The sequence below is a fragment of the Poecilia formosa genome, unplaced genomic scaffold (genome assembly GCF_000485575.1).
Source record: "Poecilia formosa unplaced genomic scaffold, Poecilia_formosa-5.1.2 Scaffold352, whole genome shotgun sequence".
NCBI lineage: Eukaryota > Metazoa > Chordata > Actinopteri > Cyprinodontiformes > Poeciliidae > Poecilia > Poecilia formosa.
In genome coordinates this window covers 468607-487674 of record NW_006800291.1, presented here as the reverse complement: position 1 = coordinate 487674, position 19068 = coordinate 468607, and the positions used below count along the sequence as shown (strand labels likewise).

At 42.2% G+C, this 19068-nt stretch overlaps 1 protein-coding gene and 1 long non-coding RNA gene across 14 annotated transcripts in view; one reads left to right on the top strand and one right to left on the bottom strand.

The window, feature by feature from the left end:
- agrn (agrin) overlaps window positions 1–19068 on the bottom strand; it is a 593620-nt gene that overhangs the window by 106779 nt on the left and 467773 nt on the right. For 12 of the 13 annotated variants that reach the window (XM_016661973.1, XM_016661976.1, XM_016661975.1 and 9 more), the window contains 7 exons: window positions 14938–15080; window positions 13741–13846; window positions 10437–10556; window positions 9875–10039; window positions 8101–8244; window positions 5925–6049; window positions 5709–5814 (listed from right to left, as the gene is read on the bottom strand). In XM_016661973.1, the coding sequence (XP_016517459.1) occupies window positions 5709–5814; window positions 5925–6049; window positions 8101–8244; window positions 9875–10039; window positions 10437–10556; window positions 13741–13846; window positions 14938–15080 (909 nt within the window). The remainder of the gene's footprint in view (window positions 1–5708; window positions 5815–5924; window positions 6050–8100; window positions 8245–9874; window positions 10040–10436; window positions 10557–13740; window positions 13847–14937; window positions 15081–19068) is intronic. The other variant, XM_016661985.1, reaches the window with a different exon arrangement.
- LOC107833258 (uncharacterized) overlaps window positions 1874–19068 on the top strand; it is a 21921-nt gene continuing 4726 nt past the window's right edge. The window contains exons 1-2 of the long non-coding RNA XR_001658971.1: window positions 1874–1884; window positions 4768–4773. This is a non-coding gene — a long non-coding RNA (uncharacterized LOC107833258). The remainder of the gene's footprint in view (window positions 1885–4767; window positions 4774–19068) is intronic.

The window sequence follows — 19068 nt, the reverse complement described above, 5'->3', positions numbered from 1 at the left end:
TAGACTTTATACTTGAAATTGTATTTATGCAAAGCTAGGTGTGCTAAAGGTTTTCAAAGTTAGCTAGAATGCTAAATGAAAATTAGCTAAGCTATTAGCACATAAGCAGCAAGCTACTGCTGATACACCATAGAGCTAAATTCAACCATGTTGACACCCAAAACCTCCACAAATCAAAATTTATTCAAGTGAAAGTTTATAAAACAGCTAAATAAATTAGCTTCTGATTTCTTCTGGAAATAATAATTTAGGGGAAGCTAAATGTTTTCAAAGTTAGCAAACATGCTCAACAAAAAATTAATCTAAGTGTGAGCCCACCACTGCTTTCCACCCATACTTTTTGTTGATCATTATGTGTTAGTGTATAGTCTTAGGTAATACATTATATTTTGTAGTTGTGACAAAATGTGAAAAAAATCCAGGATGTTTGCAAGGCAACACACATCTGAGGGATACAGACTGAACTACATGAGTTTAGTTTCTCCAGCTCTCAAATATGCTATTCCTGTATTTATGCTTGTGTAGGTAGGCAGAAGACCTACATGCAGCATCATGTGCAAGCCTATGAATTATATATCCAAATTCAAATGCTGCCCTGCAGTAGCAAAGCTTTAATCACCAACAGCCAGTACCTCCGGTGATGAATGATTGATAGAAATGGGGCAAAAAAGCCGGCTTTGCTCTGACTTCAAAGATGGTAGGCTGCTGCTCACTGAGAGCTCAAGCCGCCATCAACGGCACTGCTATCGCGCCGCTGTCAACAACACATGCACCCAAACAAACACGTATGCAATGCTTTAAAAGAAAAAAACAAAAAAAATACAACTCCATATGAGGAGGAAGAGGAAAACCTCTGTGTAAAGAGACCATCATTACCAATGCAAAAAAGCTCTGGTGCAAAAGGACAAACTCTGCGATGAAAGAACGATAAATAGAACAAAAACTCTTGAAGGTGACGAGCGGGCAGACGCCGTGCTCAGGAAAGGAGTGACAACGTTGTCATTTTTCTACTTCACATCCCGGGAGAGTAGAAGTGTCTTAGCAAGAGGATGGGAGAAAACCAGCTCCGTAGATTTCCACCTCATTAGGATTCGCCTAACACTACAGTATGTGTAAGACTTAATTACAGCGCTACAATCACAGAGTTGATCGGCAATTATTTACCGAGGTGTGAAATGTGATACCTACAGAGACAGCAGAATGCCTCAGAGTGACGGCTTTAAGAGCTGCACAGATAACTGCTGGTGGGAGAGATTCAGAGTGCGGTTCAAAGAGCGTTGATGCTATCGCCAAGAAAGATGGCATGGAGTGCCTTTCCCCTCGGCTACACCTGTCAGTCAGGTGCTCAGCGTCGAGGGGCTGCATGGATCCAGAGGAAAATGTTTGTGGAATATAAGCAGCGAACTTCATGATGTGGGATAAGCAGAGATAAGCACATGTTTGAAAGATCCCAGAAGTCTCAGCAGATACATCAGATTTACCAGTCCTTTTAGCTGTTTCTGCTGCTTTGCTTCCTCTGGGAAGAACAATGGATGGTAATGTTAGAGGGCGGAGAGAAGGAAACAGAACCACTGTGTTCTCAGCATGCTTTCTACCATATTATTACTGAAAGGTGGTTATTAACATTTTCACAATGTCAGGAGACAAGAAACCCACAAAGGAAAGTTGGACAACCTCTAGACCAGGGGTCACTAACTCCAGTCCTCCAGTCCTACCATCCTGTAACTTTTAGATGCATCTCTGCTCAAACACACCTGGATCAAATAATCTGCTCGTTTCCACCCTATTGCAGAGAGGAATGAATGGTGGTGAGGGAATTCAGACATTTTGGAGCAGAGGTGAATCTAAAAGTTGCAGGATGGTAGCCCTGGAGGACTGGAGTTGGTGACCCCTGACCTAGACGGTTTAAATCAGACAACAAAAAGGGCTAAAAAAAAGTAGCAGTAGTAGGTGAAAAGCCAGAACAGAAAAAGGGTTTGAACAACGTGAGATAAACTCCCAACATGAAGGAAGGATGGAGGAATCAGCAGAGCCCTGACTAACACGCAACATGAGGGCTGTAAGCAGCATATGTCCGAAGCTCCTGCCAATGCTCTGCAAACCTACAGGTGATATCGACAGATGGGAGAGGCGGGGCCGATGGCAACCCACTGATCGTCTTCTTCCAGCAGTGATTTGCTCATCGGTGCAAATGCCTCCCCACTGGAGGCTGCTGCTGTGGCTGCTACTCAATTTTACAGGATTTCTGAGACACCTCAGAGTTTTGGATGAATTAAATATGAATACCACTGGATTTGTATTTTAATTTGATACGAAAACATCATTTGTTTCATTTCAGCTTAAACAATTGTTTGCCATAACACAACATAATAAGGTTTTTACGTCACTGTGGTGGAATTTTTTCTTGTTAGCAGAATTGCTTTAATTCAGCTTCCACTGAGGATTTTTTGATTATTTAACTGAAGATCTGTAGGACTTTAGGTTTTTGTTCAACTTCCTGTGCTTTTGGATTATTTTTTGTAGATAGGCCACTCCAGGATTCTGTGTTTTTCTGACTCTAAGCTCTCCAGACTGATGGATGCCTGTGACTTTGTTTCTCATCTGCTTTTGGATTCTGATCGAGGCAGGAAGTGCTGCTTTGTGAGGTCTCTCAGCCTACTTCATGCTGCCAGACAGGGTCTGTTTAAATGATTTCCATATGTCTGGCACCAAAGAGACTGTAAATGTATCACGATGTAAGCATCTCATATCAGTCGATAATTGTTGATTAGTTTTTGTTTTAAATATCTGAATGACTTTTCCTGTTTTATTCAGTTTTCACTCCACATCATTGTTGTTGATTTCTAATCAGTTATGAGGCTCGGTGTGAAAACATGAAACTGCTGCTGCGCAAGTTACTCAGCAGGTTGTTGCTAGGCAAGCAGAGTGAATAAGTTGATGCTACCAACCTTTTTTAGGCTTTTCCTCTGCCTACATCTCCCAGAATGGTGGAAAAACTCTATCAAACGTATTATCTATTAATATTGATCACCTATGTATTGTTAATGACTTATTGTCCAGCCCTACCTGGGAGTAATTAATAAAATGAAATGTGGTTGGTCTCAATTCTTTCTTGATATAACAAGGCAGGGCAATTATAGCTTCACATAAGACCAAGTCAATTTTAAAATAAATGTATCTATAATAAATTGATGAAATTATAATTTGAGAACTGCATTTTGAATTTAGGTTGTACTCTGAGGTTTCCAGTACCCTCTTCCCCAGGGCTGCTTTTGGACTACAGAGGCTAGTTCTCTGCAGTCCAAACATTTTAACATTGGAACATTTTACTTACAACATTTTAGCGTTTTATTTTACACCAGTGACTCCAGTGACACGGTGTAGCGATGTAAGAGGTTCAATATCTGCGGGTGTTTAGGCTCTTTGGCTCTGTGCTAGGCCTCAGAGCAGCTTGTTGAGCATTAGTGCACCACGGCGCCGCACATCTGGAAGTGGTGTAGGGAAACAGTAGATAGGGAAAGCGGGCGACGCTGCAGTGTGGAAATGGGCGGAGCAAAATGCTAATTCGCACCCAGCCACACGTGAAATGAGCTGCAGAGCCGACAGCAGCAACCTGCGGTGCAACCGCTTCCCAGGGAAGACATGAACAGATCCTCTGCTCCTCACCATCTCCTCAGGGCTGGATCGAGGAAAACAGCACGCTGACGGCGGTGCTCCCTGTGCCGCTATGCTAGGTGAGAGATTACACACAACCCACATCTCCATTGCCAGGCAACAGAGGAATCAGAAACCAGATTGGATTTTGGCTCCTATCACAGCTGAACCCACCCATGGCACTGGATGTGTAATTACCAGATGTTCTGGGACTTATCAAAGCCTGGTCTGTTTCTCTTTTTTCTCTGTGCTCCCAAACCTCCAGCCTGTCCTAGACCACCATGACATCCTCACCTCCACTGGATACGGTCTGGTGAAAAAGCCATCCCTGACACTTTTGGGTCACTTGGTCTGTGCCCTACAATGAAGAGGTGAATGAACATTTTTCCCCCATAAAGCGTTCACACACCTGGCAGGCACACAGCTGGCTGCGTTTCTTTTCTAGATTCCTGTTAAGATCCAAGCTGGCAGCTGCACCACATCTTCACTCTGCATGCAAACTGCAGCCTTGGTGCCATCCCAGGGCTCTTTACAGCGATCCAAACAATGTCCATCAACATCTGGACTGAAGAGAGCAGGAGCTACCTCCCCCTCCCCCCTTACTCCTCCACCCCACTGCCACTCTACACATGTTTTCTACATTTTCAACCACACTCTGACAAAGATTTGGCAGAACGAAGCCAGAGGATTCCCAGCCACAGTTTTACAGGAATTCATGTGTTATAGCTGGGCCTGTTGCAATAAGTCATTCATCAATTAATCACAATATAAACTAACAGCAGATCAATATTGTTCTATACAAATTTAGTTTATTAGACGGTGAGAGCTTGAAGCTCGAGAGCACAAGCTTCCATTATTATGCCTTTACCTTGATTTGAAAACGGTTTCCAATAACAGTATTATCATTTATTGCAATTTCTGGGACAATTTACCGTCAAGTAACATTTATGGTAACAGGCTTAGCTGAAACACAGAAAATGTATTATAGTCCAAAGTCTGGCCACTTTATAAGGTACACCTTTCTAGTGCTGGATTGGAGCCTCAGCTGTGTTGATTTTTTTGGATCCTCTTTAATATTTAAAGCTGCCTTAGTTCTTCACAGCATAGATTTAGAAACGTGTCAAACACTGGTCACATGCTAATTCTACCTGACCTAAAACAAGAACGGTTTGGTCTGATTTAACTTCAGACAGTGAAGTTAAATCAGACAGTGTGTCTGTCTTTTTATTAGGTGTATGAAAATATCTGGTTTCAACTTTCAACATCATCACTTCATGATAAAATGGTGTAGTTTGAATATCAAGCACTTTTCAAGACTTGATTTGGAAACCCAGAACTTTCCAAACCTTGAAAATACCCAATTGAAATTCAAGCATTTTCAAGGATTTCAACTGAACCCCGAAAATATAGCACAAAACACTGAAAGGCAGGATGGATTCTGGGAAACGTCTGCATCACAGCATCGCTCTAAGATGAGCATTCAGCAGCAAAAACTAAACCATCCAGTTTCAACATCCCATGCATTTCAGCCTGTGATTACAGACAATAAGATGCTGTCACACTTTACTGCATCACTAGACCAGAAGCTGCAAATCAGATGGCAACTAAACCCAGACAAACATTCTGCTAAATACACAGCCAGTCTCCACTGACTGCATCAGAAACCAGGTTTAGGGCGGAGCCACAAAACTTTCACTCTGGGGGCCAACAAGAGAATCTTGGATTGGATTCTGTCTAGGTTAGTTGTAATAAGATGAGTTATTTTCTAACATCCAGAACCAGAACTCCAGCAAGTTGTCTCCACCAGGTTGGGAAGCTCACTGTTAGAATTGGTCGATTAACTGTTTGCGTTAGAGACTAACTGAAGAGGTAGCTGACATGATGATGTGCTAAAATTAACTTTTAGATTTTGTCATTACTCTCTGTGAGACAGAAAGCCGGAGTGGCGCAGACACAGCAGGGCTCCATCAGCAACGCTCATTATCTGCTGAGCGCAGCCTGACAGCAGCTGGCTGCTGCTCGGCGTGATGCATGGAGGAATCACCCAGGCTCACCTGTGCACTGTCCAGAGTGCTGCACGGTAACGGCCTTGTCCTGCCTGCAGGCAATGGTCCTCAGCTGGCACTGGTCAGCGTAGGTCACCCCATCTGAGCCGCACACCTGCTCCACAGTGACAGAGATGGAGGGACGGCAGCCGAGCCACATGTTAGCTCCCTGGGCCACCGGCACTCCTGAGAAGATCAAATCCCCAGCCACTTTGGAACACGCACCTTTGTCTTGTTTCTTAAGTCGCAGTCGGGCGGCGGGCACTGACAGTGCGCCTGGCCGTTTTCCTCCTGGCAGGTGGCGCCGTAACTGCAGAGCAGCTTTTCACATGATGTCGGGGTATCAGGGCCTGTGGAGGACACAGGTTTGATTTCTTACTGCCTCTGAACAGCCTGATGACAGAGGTGAGCAACATGGGCTCAGAGTTTTATCAGGATATTTTGTGGTACTGTTGTGGTAATGATGAAAAATATGATCAAAACAAATGTTGAGCTTTCTGTTTGGTTGTGAGTGAACCACAGCATCCATAGCTTCACAACCACAACCGCTGCTGCTACAATATGAACAAACTTACTTATAATGAACTTCTTTAGGACACCAGTCACATGAAGAAGTGTGATTTATATTATTGCACACAGTACTAAGTCAGAAAAACATCAAATTACAATTAGACCAAAATACAGCAGCGCATCTTTTACTGAATTGTTCCATATACACAAATATCCTCAGCATGATCTGAGCATCAGTTTGGCCGTTGGTTAAAAATAAGGCTGATATTGTCCTTTCAATCTTTTCTTCAGAAATATTATATTATCTAATAACTAAGTGCTTTGTATAATCTACTTTTAATTAGGCACAATGCAACTTTAATACAATGATTCCTATGTTCTATGTTCATGGCATGGGAATGAAAAATCGTTATTTTCAGAAGAATAAGGTGTGTAATTATTTTATCATATAAAGTGTTTGCATGAAAAATGATCTTATTGCTGGTAGTTTGTTCCCCACAAAGCCACAGCTGGAACTGCCAGGCATCCTGTCTGTCTGTGTGTGTGTGTGCATGTTTGTGTGTGTGTATTCCATTGTTACAGCTTCACCTTATGCTTTACTGTGCCGTATCCTCTGAGTACCTTGTCTCTGTACCCAGCAGTGTGTGTGGCGGTGAACTGGACTGCCGGCTTCATTAAGCGTCTGACTTCCAGTCAATGTCTGATGGTGAATCTTAATCAAGGAGCTGCAGGCTCTCAGCAGGAGCTAACCTTTCCTTCAACTATTTTCCTTTATTTTTTTATTCGGTGCAATCGCCGGGGCGGGTTTGCAATTTTAATCAAAAGCAATCAATAGTACTGACACACAGATCTGACATGTGAGCGCTGCAGATGGTCCAACAAGACACAGACAAATATAAATATCAATGGGTAATATGTTGTCCATGGGCCTTTTGTACACTTCACTATTTCCCTAATCACTATTGATTAGACATCCTGGAGCCACTTCCTGTTCTGCCAATAAAGCTGATGGATGTGAAGAAGAGATGAAGAAAGAGTGGCTGCTGTAAAGCTTCTCCACAAATCAGATAAGCGACAGAAACGCTCTTCAGAGTGATGGAGCAACTCTGGGAGGCCCCAGGAGCCTGGTCTGCGTTCATCAGCACCCCTCCTCATTATTTATTACTGCTCCTACTACCAGACGGACACGAGGTGGTACTAGAGCGCCTGCTCTGTTGCTCTAGACAAAAAAGAGCCCTTCTCAAATGTTTTTCTCTTCTTTTAGATACTGTAGTATTAACCTGTAATAAACCTCACACTACACTCTTAACCCAAATTAGTTGATTTTTCTAGAAAAAAAAAGCTGCACTATGTAACTTTTATAAAAAAATATTTCTTGCATATTTGTATAAACCGCCAGCATGTTGTGTCAGTATGAGACAGATAATCTGTGAAAAAAATAAACTCCTCTGCCTTCTCACACTGCAAACTAGAAGCAACCAATTAGAACCGGGAGGCGGGTCTTAGCGCTATCAATCACCCTGCTAAGGCTAGTTAGCATATGATGACGGTGGAAAAACGGTTTTGCCGTAACTATGTGGTTTCTCTACCATCAGCACATGGAGCAGCGAATACATGAGGTTGATGGACAGTTCTAAGCCCGTCCTCCTGGCTCTGAATGGTTGTTTTTGGTTGTTAGCGGTGCGTTTCTTCAGACGGCAGTAGCAGCTCAGGGAGGAGGTGCAGGAGCTTGATATTTTCAGATTATCTGTCTCCTGCTGTCAGGATATGGTGATAGTTTTAACAAATATGTAAAAAACATTTTTTATTTACATCCTGCAGCTTTAATATTAGTTACAAGTACCAATGGGCACCAGCCCCCCAAATGTCTGAGGATGCCTCTGCTTGTTACCGTGGTCACAGCCGTTCATGCCCATCCTGCTTCCATCTGGACACACGTTGCACTTCAAGCCTTTCACCCCCGTCTTGCAGGAGCACAGGCCCGACATCTGCTCACAATCATCCCGGACCGAGCCGGTGGGATCACAGCTGCACGCTGAAATTACAAAGGAAAGAGGCATGATTAGATAATCGATTAGTGCCAATGATGGGCAGACCGGCCTTCGCTTAGAGTGGTAGGCAAACAAAGCGTGACTGGAGCACTGTTAGCCCGAGCATGTTGCTTTAAAGATACGCGTTTGTCTCCGACTGAGAGGGTGGGAAGAGTTCAACTCGCCTCAGGGTTCACAGAGGGGAGGAGTGGAAGGAAGAGAACGAGGGTGAAAGACAAACTTAAAATAACAACCTCGGGGAAGGACATCAAGCCCATCATGTTCCTAGAATCAATGATGTGATTATTTTTCTTCCTGCTCCTCCCTCCTGCTGAAGCTGTTATTGGTGTTCTGTTTTGCTGTCTGCTTGTGCTGGCTAAACCTCGTTAAAGGTCAGCCCACAGGTGTGTCACCTGTGGGCTTCCTGCTCCCTGGTTCCAGCAGTGTGTGTCCTTCGGTACGGCGGCAGCGAGACGCGAAGCCGCTGAGCGTATCGCGTTACATCGAGACAAACAACCAGGTCCCGACCTCACACCGCCGCCCGCATACAAATGGAAACAGTTCATTCAATCCAGTTTTGACAGCACTAAAGGAAACAACAGAAAATCAATCTGCTAAAATGCAGCAAGCAGCTCCTCCTGTTTGTCTACTAAAGTGAATTTACAGTTAACCACGCATGGGAATTATCAGATTCAGGGATTCATGTCCTCCATGTTCCAGAGGTTCTGACAAGAAAGTAGATGCTGAGTTTGGAGTTTATCGACTTCAATTCTCCCATTTCTATTCTATGTAAAAGCTTGTGGTCTCATCATAAAAAATGTAGATCTACAGGCTATTTCAGAAGCTGGTCAAAGTAACAAGTTAGTGCTGTGTGATACGTCATATTTTAGTACTGATCCAAATCAAGTAAATACAGGCCCATATCCTCGATACCGATACCAATCATGATACTTATTATTTGAGTTTAATGTAAGAAAATCAAAGCAAAATCTTTTTGAGGCAGAGTGGAGCCAGGCAGGGGGGCAACCTAAGATCACAAACAGTACTTCCAACATTAGTGGAAGCTAATGCTGAAGCTAGCTCTAATTTCAACCACGTTGATACCCAAACTTCAACACATATCAAACTTTACTCAACTGAAAGTTTATACAGTAACAGCAGTTTAGACTTTATCCTGAAAATATACTTAGCCAAATGAAAGTGCACTAAATGTTTTCAAAGTCAGCAAAAATGCTAAACACAAAATTAGCTCCTCTATTAACACATTAATGGAAAGCAAATGCTGAAGCACCAAAGTGCTAATTTCCACCATGTTAGGAAGTATTACCAGGTATCTTCTGGTAAGCTAACAGCATTGAACCTTAGTGATTGGATAAAGTTTAAAACCTCAACAGTCCAAGCAGTTGTTTTTCAATAGCCAAGAGCAGAACGTAGACCAAGGGGCTGATTTTCAACCAGTCTAAGAAACTACAATACAAAACTAAAAAACTTTAAAAGGGAATCTGAAACTAAAGTACAAATCTTACTAACATCAATCTGAACCGACTCGGTTTAGATACTTTCTAAAAATTTGGTTTGATTTGGCCATTTCTACAACATGCATCATGCGAATAGAGACCAACAGTGGCTTCTTACGCGTGCAGCCGCTCATGCCGTCAGTGATGATGGCACGGAAGTTCCAGAAGCCCGGCTCACAGCGGTCGCACTTCTGCCCGCCGACCCCCGGCTTACAGGAGCACTGGCCGCTGGTTGGGTCACAGGAGCCTTTGTAGGAGCCGTGGACGTTACACTGACAGATGCCTGAGGAAAAATACAGCACAGTTTGCATTTTCAAGCTTTTTAAAACCCTGCTACACATAAATGCATGGCTTTACTAATGGTGTGAAACTCTATCCATCAGCATATTCTATTTCTAAATCTGCATTTTTCCCATCTTTGAAGCATCTTGAAGATTACAGCGTGATGCCACGTTTCTCCTACATTTCTGGCGCTATCAAGAGTCGAGATCATCAGTAGAGGAAAGATTTGATTCTGTTGATAAAGACCAGCATCATCATAATTATTCTTGGGATTAAGATGAAACGCTTCCAGCTCTGCAACTTTGCTTGTAATCTTACAGAAACTGCAACTCAAGGACAACGCGCCTTCACGGCCCGATAGCATTAGACGTTTAACAGGCGGAGAGAGGAAGACTCACTGGGACATCCGGCCTGTCCGACCCCTAGAGCGGCGGTGATGTTGTCGGAGCAGCAGCCATACGGAGAGAGGCCGCAGTGCTGCAGCGCCGTCAGCTCCGTCGGAGACGTAACATAATTCTCTGAGAAAGAAAGGAACAAGAAGATACAGAGGAAGATTTAAATGGGTAAGGTTTGGATTTATTGGACATTATATAAAATAATTTAAACAGATTAAACTTTTTTTTGCAAAAAAAAATTGAGACCAGGAGGCTAGGAACCAGCTTCCAGATAACAAGTTTATCTTCTACTTTCACTATAACAGCTCCATATCCGGAAGGGTAAGAGATGCTATTACCTCTAGTGAAAACAAGCAATGCCTTCCTGCTGAATTTGACATTTACCACCTACCAGCAGGGATGTTGTCTCCATTTGTCCCTGTCTGTGGAGCTGCACAGGAAACCTACATCTTAAAGAAAGAGCTCTGCCTTATGTGAAGGGATGTGCCAAGCTGCTTCTGCCTCTTTTGTCTGCAGCAGCCGCCAAACCAGCGTGGCAGAGCTACAGTCAGCCCGATAGAAACAAATGTGTTCCTCACGCTGGCCTTTCTCCAGAAGCTGGCAGCCGACAACAAACACAATAGGAGGAGGGAAAAGGTGGCGGGGCAGAGGGGATTGTTTAATAGCCAAGGCAAAAAAAAAAAAAAAAAAAAACATTTCGCCAAGCTTTTGAGTGAAAAGTTAACTTGTAGATAAAAAACAGAGACTTCTCTGTTTGGCCCGGTTCTTTCTCTCTCTATTCCCCAACCAGTCTCCCTTTCTTATGTTGCTAATTTGGAGTTTGGAGGCTGGAGATACGGCGGCCATAAATCACACTGTTACTGGTGTGGATATGAGCCACAGCCTAATGGTGATGACTCGGCTCGCTCCTTTTTTCCAGCTCTTTCCCACTCCAGAGATGGGCTTTGGACACAGTTCATTTAACTTGCCACTTTCCAACGCTCCATTCAGCTATCTGCACCCAGCCTATTGGGACATGGAGAACTTTTAATTTTATACGTTCCTCCACCCTGTGCTTGGTTTTCTCTGCAGTAGCTGTTGTCTGGCATAGTGCTGCTGACTATGACATGCAATATTACCTTCATATTTCCCAACTCAACTGCATTTATTTCCTTTGTATAATAATATCTTTTATATTCCTGGACATATTATCATTTCCACAGAACCAGACATGTTTTTGGATTGCATTGAATGTCTTGACCCAGATTTGAGCTGGCAGGTACCAATGAGGGATTACCTGAATTGCTTCAGGACGATGTGATAAATCATCACGATTCAGCTTTTCTAGATTTAATCTTGCTACATTTACAAACCATTATATGTTAAAACAGTGGTAAACACCACTAACTAAGAACTTAGTTATGCTAACTCTGTAGCACTAGTTATAAACATTAGTTTTGCTAATGCCAAAGCACACACGGTCAGTAGTTAGCAGAAGCTAATCAGTTAGAATCATATCGGCATTGAAAGATGAGCACCAATTTACTTTTTCCATAATTTACATGTTCTCTATATTGATATTAGATATTGTATTTATGTTTACTTCTTTTGCTCTCTGTTCACTGTTTTTATTTTGTTCCTGTATGTTTCTTGTTTGGAAAAAAAAGAAGGTGAGGAGAGGAAACAGAAAACAGTTTCACCTCTTCAAAATAAGAGCATGAAGGAAAGCCTCTGACTAATTGAAGAATTTTTAAACAAAGTAAAACATTAACACAGATGTTGGACTTTACTGAACTGAAAGTTTATAAAACAACCAGGCTAATTAATGCAGTAGAATTTGTCCAGAAAGAATGCATTAGAGGAAGCCAAGTACGCTAAACGTTTTCATAGTTAGCAAAAGTGCTAAATGAAAAATTAGCTCTGCTATTAGCAGATTAGCCGAAGTGAGCCCATCCCTGGTAAAAGATGCTGAAGTTCAGCTGTCATCTTTCATTTGACTTTACGGTCTTCTGCTATGGTTTATCAGGTCAAATTCCAGTAAAATAAATTAAACTTAATCAATGAATCTTTGCTGTATGAAATCTCATACAAGGTGCTGTAATTGGTAGGAAAGTTGAAGTTAGTCTCAAGAAGTTCTCTTACAGCTCAGAGCTACTAAAACCCAGGGCTGATTCTGGCTTCTGAACTTAAGGTCAAGATAAAAACTGGTCCTCACATAACTAATGTAGAGGGCAGGAAAATCCCACAGATGTGAGTTCATCCATGAGCCAATAGGAGAGCAGAAGCCCATAGGTCTGGTACACACAGACGGCTATTCAGAAAGAGGATTGATTATCCATGGAGGGTAGAGAAGCGTGACAGTCAGCCCCAAGGAGGCCGGCTTAGGAGGAAGAAGAATCAGCAAGGATGTGAGTGGAAACACTGGGAGCTGCTTCATTCTCCCTCTCCTCAACTCCCTCCATCCTCCTCTCTTTTGGACCCAGGGGGAATCAAGCAGGCCAGAGTGATCACACAAAATCCCTGAAGTGCCTTTTGCTCTGCTCTTCGGCCTTTACCAGCAAAAGCTCTTCATTTGACACAGCCACTGAGAGGAAGGTGGTTAACCTTTGCAGCCTGGCCACTGATCTAACAATCAGCTCGCTGGGTCATTATTGCATGCAAAGAAGAGCTGTTTATATTAGTGTAAGTGGAGCAAAGTGGTATCCTCAGGGTTAGCAGGCAAGTTTCATGGTTTAAATCAGTGGTCCCCATAGTGGGTCCTGGAGGCCCGGCATCCTGCATGTTTTAGTCTCTCCCTGGTTTAGCTCTCCTGGATCAAATGATGGCTCATTAGAGGTCTAAGAAGAACACTGACATGCTGAAAAGGTTGTTACTACCACCAGGGAGAGAACTAAAACATGCAGGATGTCGGGCCTCCAGGACGCACTCTGGGGACTACTGGTCTAAATTGTCAGACTTTCAAGACAAAAAAAAGACTCATTACTGCAATCAGCTCCTTCCACACACAGGCCCGTGAGAAAGATTTTAATACCAGCCGACCTCCAGAGGAACCGTCAGTTTCACGAACGCTGCTGAAAAAATTGTGAGTCAACTTTCCTGGAGCGAATCACGCAGACACGACAAAGCACATTTAAGCATTATCTACATCATTTCATTAGCTTTTGGTGACTGGGCTGACAAAGAAGAGACAACAGAGATTATGTCAGAATTATACTGGGAGGAGAGATAACCTGTCAATGGAGGGAATGAGTGGAGAAATGGGATGGCAGTGATAATGATGATAGAGTAACCTGCAATCACTGTATGTGTTTATGTGTGAAGCACCGACCTGCACAGGGACCCTGACTCTGAACCAACAAGAGCCTCTTTTCCAAACATTTGGTGTTTTTTATTTCGCACTCGTTCCGGTAGGTTTTCCCATCTGAGCCACAGACCTGTAGAGAGAGAGAGCAGGTATAGACAGGGAGATTTCTATGACGTGATGGTATGTTATTTTTATCAGGCATAGATAAACTGTTTACCTTCTCACAAACCAAATACACATCAACCCAACGTATGTCGATGGATTCCCTCTCAAAGTCTCAGAATCTCAAAACTTCTGACTAATAAAATGTAACTCAAGGAGACTTTTGGATGAGCATAAAGAATAAGACATTTAAAACCCCCAACATCTAATATGTTTTAATCCAATATGTTCTCACTCCCAACTAGTCATAATATGGACGCTTGGGCAGGTTCCCTCTGCGTCACATGTTGACGCATCGGGTACAGCCTTCTTGTCAATAATTGATGTGCAGGGTGCTTTTTTGTGATTTTATCTTCATTTCGTGAAGATAAAACGATTTCTTCATTTGTGCTAAATTTAACAAATTTAGCAGAAATGAAGATAAAATCACAGCTGCAGAAGTAAAATTAATCTGAAGTAAAATTAATGAAATTGGTAAATCATACAGATACATCAGCTGTGCATGAATTGTATCACTTTTTATATGCCTTTTAGAAAATTAGAATAGACTCATCCTCTTCGTTCCTAGATCGTCAGTTTCAGATGCTTAGGGAGCGCTACAGCATTCAATGAAAGCACCTTGAACGTCAGTTATTGATGAGAAAGGGGTACCCGATGCGTCAACATGTGACTCAGAGGGAACCGACCCCAAGAATCCCTATATGACGAGTTGGGAGTGAGAACGTGTTGTTTAATCAGTTGCAACAACATATTATCACCTTCCTAAAGTTATGGCTTAAGTCATTTTTTACCAACAGTGAATTTTTTTTTCTATCTTTAAGTAAAAAATGGCATAACCCTTTATTTTAGGAAGATGATAATAAATTTATCTTTTTACAATTTTACAATCTCCATGTTTGTTATTTACTGTGATTTCTGAAGAGGATCTCAACACATTTAGATTCACACTCCAACCATTGGGACGGCTGGTTAAATTGATGTAGCAAATCTATCCAGAAACAAAACACTACATCAGGTCTAAACCTGTAGGTGAGCGCCTGCTTTTCCTGGAAGCCGTACCTCGTTGAGTGGCACGCTGTCACAGTTAAAGCTGCAGATGCAGCGTTCATCCTCTTCATCCTCGTTCCAAATCCCTTCGTATGTCGTACAGCGCTCCTGTTCGCAGCTCTCCACTCCGGAGCCAGATGCCCCCGAGCCACATTCTGCAAATAAAAACACAAAACTCACTGTATTATTCATAAAACACACACTGAAATCACGCTTTTTCACAACAAACATATTTTTGTTCAACATAAATCTCAAATTTCTTGACTGACCAAATTTCAACATTTATGCTGTAAGAGAGAAGACATGAAAAGAACTGCTGCTGCTGCTGCTAGTGTAAAATAATGACCCAGTGCAGCTGAGGCTGGATGGTGACTAAATAGATTAGACATCTCTGAACCACCAATGAGGCGTCCTTTTTATTTCAATTAAATCAGAAATAAAAAAGGGAGGGAATCTGTGGCCATTTAGTTGCGGGCGGCCCGCTCTATGGGTGCCTGCCTCCTGATATGAGAATGCAGCTAATTGCACAGTGTTCTGTTAAATTTAATTATCTCCTGAGACCTTGGAGAAAAGTTGTCACAGCAACTCTTTAACTGTGACCCTGAAAGGTCGTTCACTTGCATTAAAAGCGAGGGAAAAGCTACTCATTGAGTCTCCAGCAAAAAGTATGAAAATTCTTCATTTTCTGCTTGTTTTGTGTATTTTTATTCTTCCTAAAAGGGATTAAAAGAACAGAGACATGTGAGAGCATGTTGTTTTTGGGTTTCGTTTAAGAACAAATCGAGCAGATGAGGAAAGTGGGAGGATCCCATCTTTTGAAGATGCGAAAATCTCCTGCAGCGGCGACCCGGGAGAGATTAGGTGAATGCGCGTGAAGACAGTAGTATGAAAGCGTGTCAAACTGGGCGAGAGGCTCATGAGGCAGGAAGAAAGTTCATTCAAAACTAATTTATTTTTCAGAAAAGGAACTAAAAGCTCCCAGAGACGCCCAGCAGACTCAAGGTGTTCCTTCTCCTCCCCATTGTCTTGTCTTCTTCTGGGGCTTATTCCACTCTGTGTATTGATGCTCCGTCTCTAATGGCGAAATCGATGTTCCAGTGATGGAAGTAGCACTTAGTGTAACCCATCTCTTAAAGTAGATTATGGAGAAGGTCACAGAGGCAGGGGAGGGGATCCCAGCTCTTCTCTGATACAGGTCATCAGCAACAGGATGGAAAGGCTTTTGAAGGGTCAAAATTTCTTGAGTGACCAAATTTCAACATTTATGCTGAGAAGAGAGAAGACATGAAAAGAACTGCTGCTGCTGCTGCTAGTGTAAAATAATGACCCAGTGCAGCTGAGGCTGGATGGTGACTAAATAGATTAGACATCTCTGAACCACCAATGAGGCGTCCTTTTTATTTCAATTAAATCAGAAATAATCAACAATTATTTCGAAATGACATTTCATTTCGCTTTGGGATCAATTAAGTATTTTTGAAATTAAATGAATTTGAACAAACATCAGTTTAGAGATTTACACTAGAATACTGTTTATCCTGAGACCCTTGAACCTACCCTAACCCACTTATCTATCTGTAACTCTAATGCTTATACCCACCACTAACCACCAAGAGTAACCCTAGTGTAACGCTTTTAGCTATCTGTAACCACTAACCCGAACCCTTTTACCAATGTAAACCACTGTAGCATCGTATTGATTGTGGACCAGTCTGGAGTTAACATTTTGTTTTGCAGCTCACAGCCACCAGTGACATTACTGCGGGTATTCCTGGCTCAGTTGACCTTGGAAGAAAAGATAAAAAATAAAAATGAGGACAGATCAGAGGGAGGATGAAGCAGTGATGGTTGGCTTCCCGCGTCTGTTTACTGTATGCCAGCTCAGCAAGGCACAATAAAAAAGCCAAGCCAGCCCACCCAATTCATATTCCGCTCAGGCGCCCTCGCAGAGTCGAGCTAAATAAATAAAAGAGGTAAGACATTAAAACAGAATAAATAAATAAAAGTGAAAAGCGAATAGAGGGGGGTCCTAATTAGTGGCTGTACTTTGATGTGTCCACCACCTGCGCCGCCTACGAACCTTTCAATTAATACATCCCCAGCTAAGATGGCTGCATCAGCTATTCTCTCTGCACTGCCCAACCGTACATTTTTACTCAATCATGTCAGAGGCCCGAGTCTATTTAGCCGAGGGAGCTCCATTAAGAAGACAGAATTCAGCAGTCAGGGAAGAAAAGAACGTGGATTGCATGAGGATAACTTTGAAGAAATATAGCGGGGATTTGACAATGAAAATAATATTAGAAATGAACAAAGTTGTCGAAGTTTCGGGTATTGAACTGAAAGAACAGAACATGGGTAAATAATTGAAGCTTCAAGAGGAAGTGTGGGACATATACTGAGCTCTTGGTAAACTAGAATACTTGATGTCTGGTCTTCATCAGAATCCGTCTGACTATATCCTCACACTCAACACTAGTTTGGATTGGTATTATTATTATTGCTTTGAGGCATTGAGGTGATTTCCACAATTACGTCGATATTTAGATCATCTGTTTCTCTTGTCCACATGCAAGTTGGGTTTAAATATAAAAACTGAGATTTTTATCCAACTGGAATGTATATCTAGAGCAGTGGTTCTTAACCTGGGTTCGATCGAACCCCAGGGGTTCGGCGGAGCCTCTGCCGCGGAGGTAAAGACACACTTGTGTAAAGTCGTGATGACGCCCCGCTTTGCCATCACTTGCTGCAGAGGATCACGTTACATTGCTGAGCCAATCAGAGCTGCGGAGGAGCAGTGATTGAAGGAGCTCCACTCTCAACATGGATTTGAACTTGTGTCTTTAATTACTTCAGCAAAGCTCACCGTTTTTACCAAATTCTGTAGCTTTCGGTGTACTTCTAAATCTGCTCCATAGTCGCATCTTTTCGGGGTTGATACTGCCTCTAGTGGAGTGGGGTGGTAACACAGCTAATATTATTGCATTACTAAATCAGAATACCGCAAAATCTTTTGTGTGTCGGCGCGGGGGGGATAAGAAGGGTTCAGTGAATGCGCATATGAAACTTGGGGGTTCGGTACCTCAAAAAGGTTAAGAACCACTGATCTAGAGGTTACAAAAAAAAACCTGCTCTAAAAATGTTTCAGCATCGAAATAGTAGAGCAATTAATGTCTTAGTATTGTCATTACTGCAATAATCTATTGCTTTAGCAGCAACAACGTGGTAGCAATTGCTTTGTTTTATATAAACTGTGGTATAGTTTTAATTTGGTTATAGGGATTAACTTGAGTTCAGAGAACTGTGTCAATTTGTGACCCGATCTTCCCATTCCGACAATCTCAGGGGCGCTCCGATTATGTTTTCTGACATTAGGACCATCTTAGCCAAAAACAAAAACAAAATATGGACAACTCAAAAAATGATGGGACATTTTACTGAGAACAGATTCTTTAAAATAAAGTTTGATTGGCTCAACAGTTGGTTAGCTCATACTTGGAACCCAATAAGTTCATTGTCTCATCTCTTGAGCTGAATGTTTTATTACATCTCTAGACTACATTGTGATCTTTGACAATCCGAAGCCTAGCACTGCTTTAGCCACTCTCAGGATCCTTCTCTTAAAAGTTTGACTCTGTCACCACCTGCTGGTACAGCTGAGGTATTACAGTGTTTCAGTCTCAAATTTACCCAAAAACAAAGAAAAAATACCAATTTTATAAACATCCATATCAGCATAGTTTGACCTGAATAAGGCATTCCAAAGCAAAGAAGAATAAATTACCCTATGTGGCCCCATCAGTTACTTAAACTGTCATCATGGATGTGGGAGGACATTAGTCCAGGTGTAATAGTTGTAGAATGAATCACGTCAAGGAACCAGGATTTGCATTGATTTATTTCTGTTTAAAACAAAAACATGTTCAGCAGCAGCTCCTGGCTCTGGCTTTCCCACTCACACCTTTACCATCCAAAAGAACAAAAAAAAATAACCATGTTGGCATGGTAAACTGGATAAATGTCTCCAACGTGAATTAAATACCCAGAACAGTGTTGTGCTAAACATCAAAAAGTTAAACTATTTACAACTTATGAGTTGAGCAGTATTCTTTTTTTTTGTTACATTTTGAATATTACAATGTA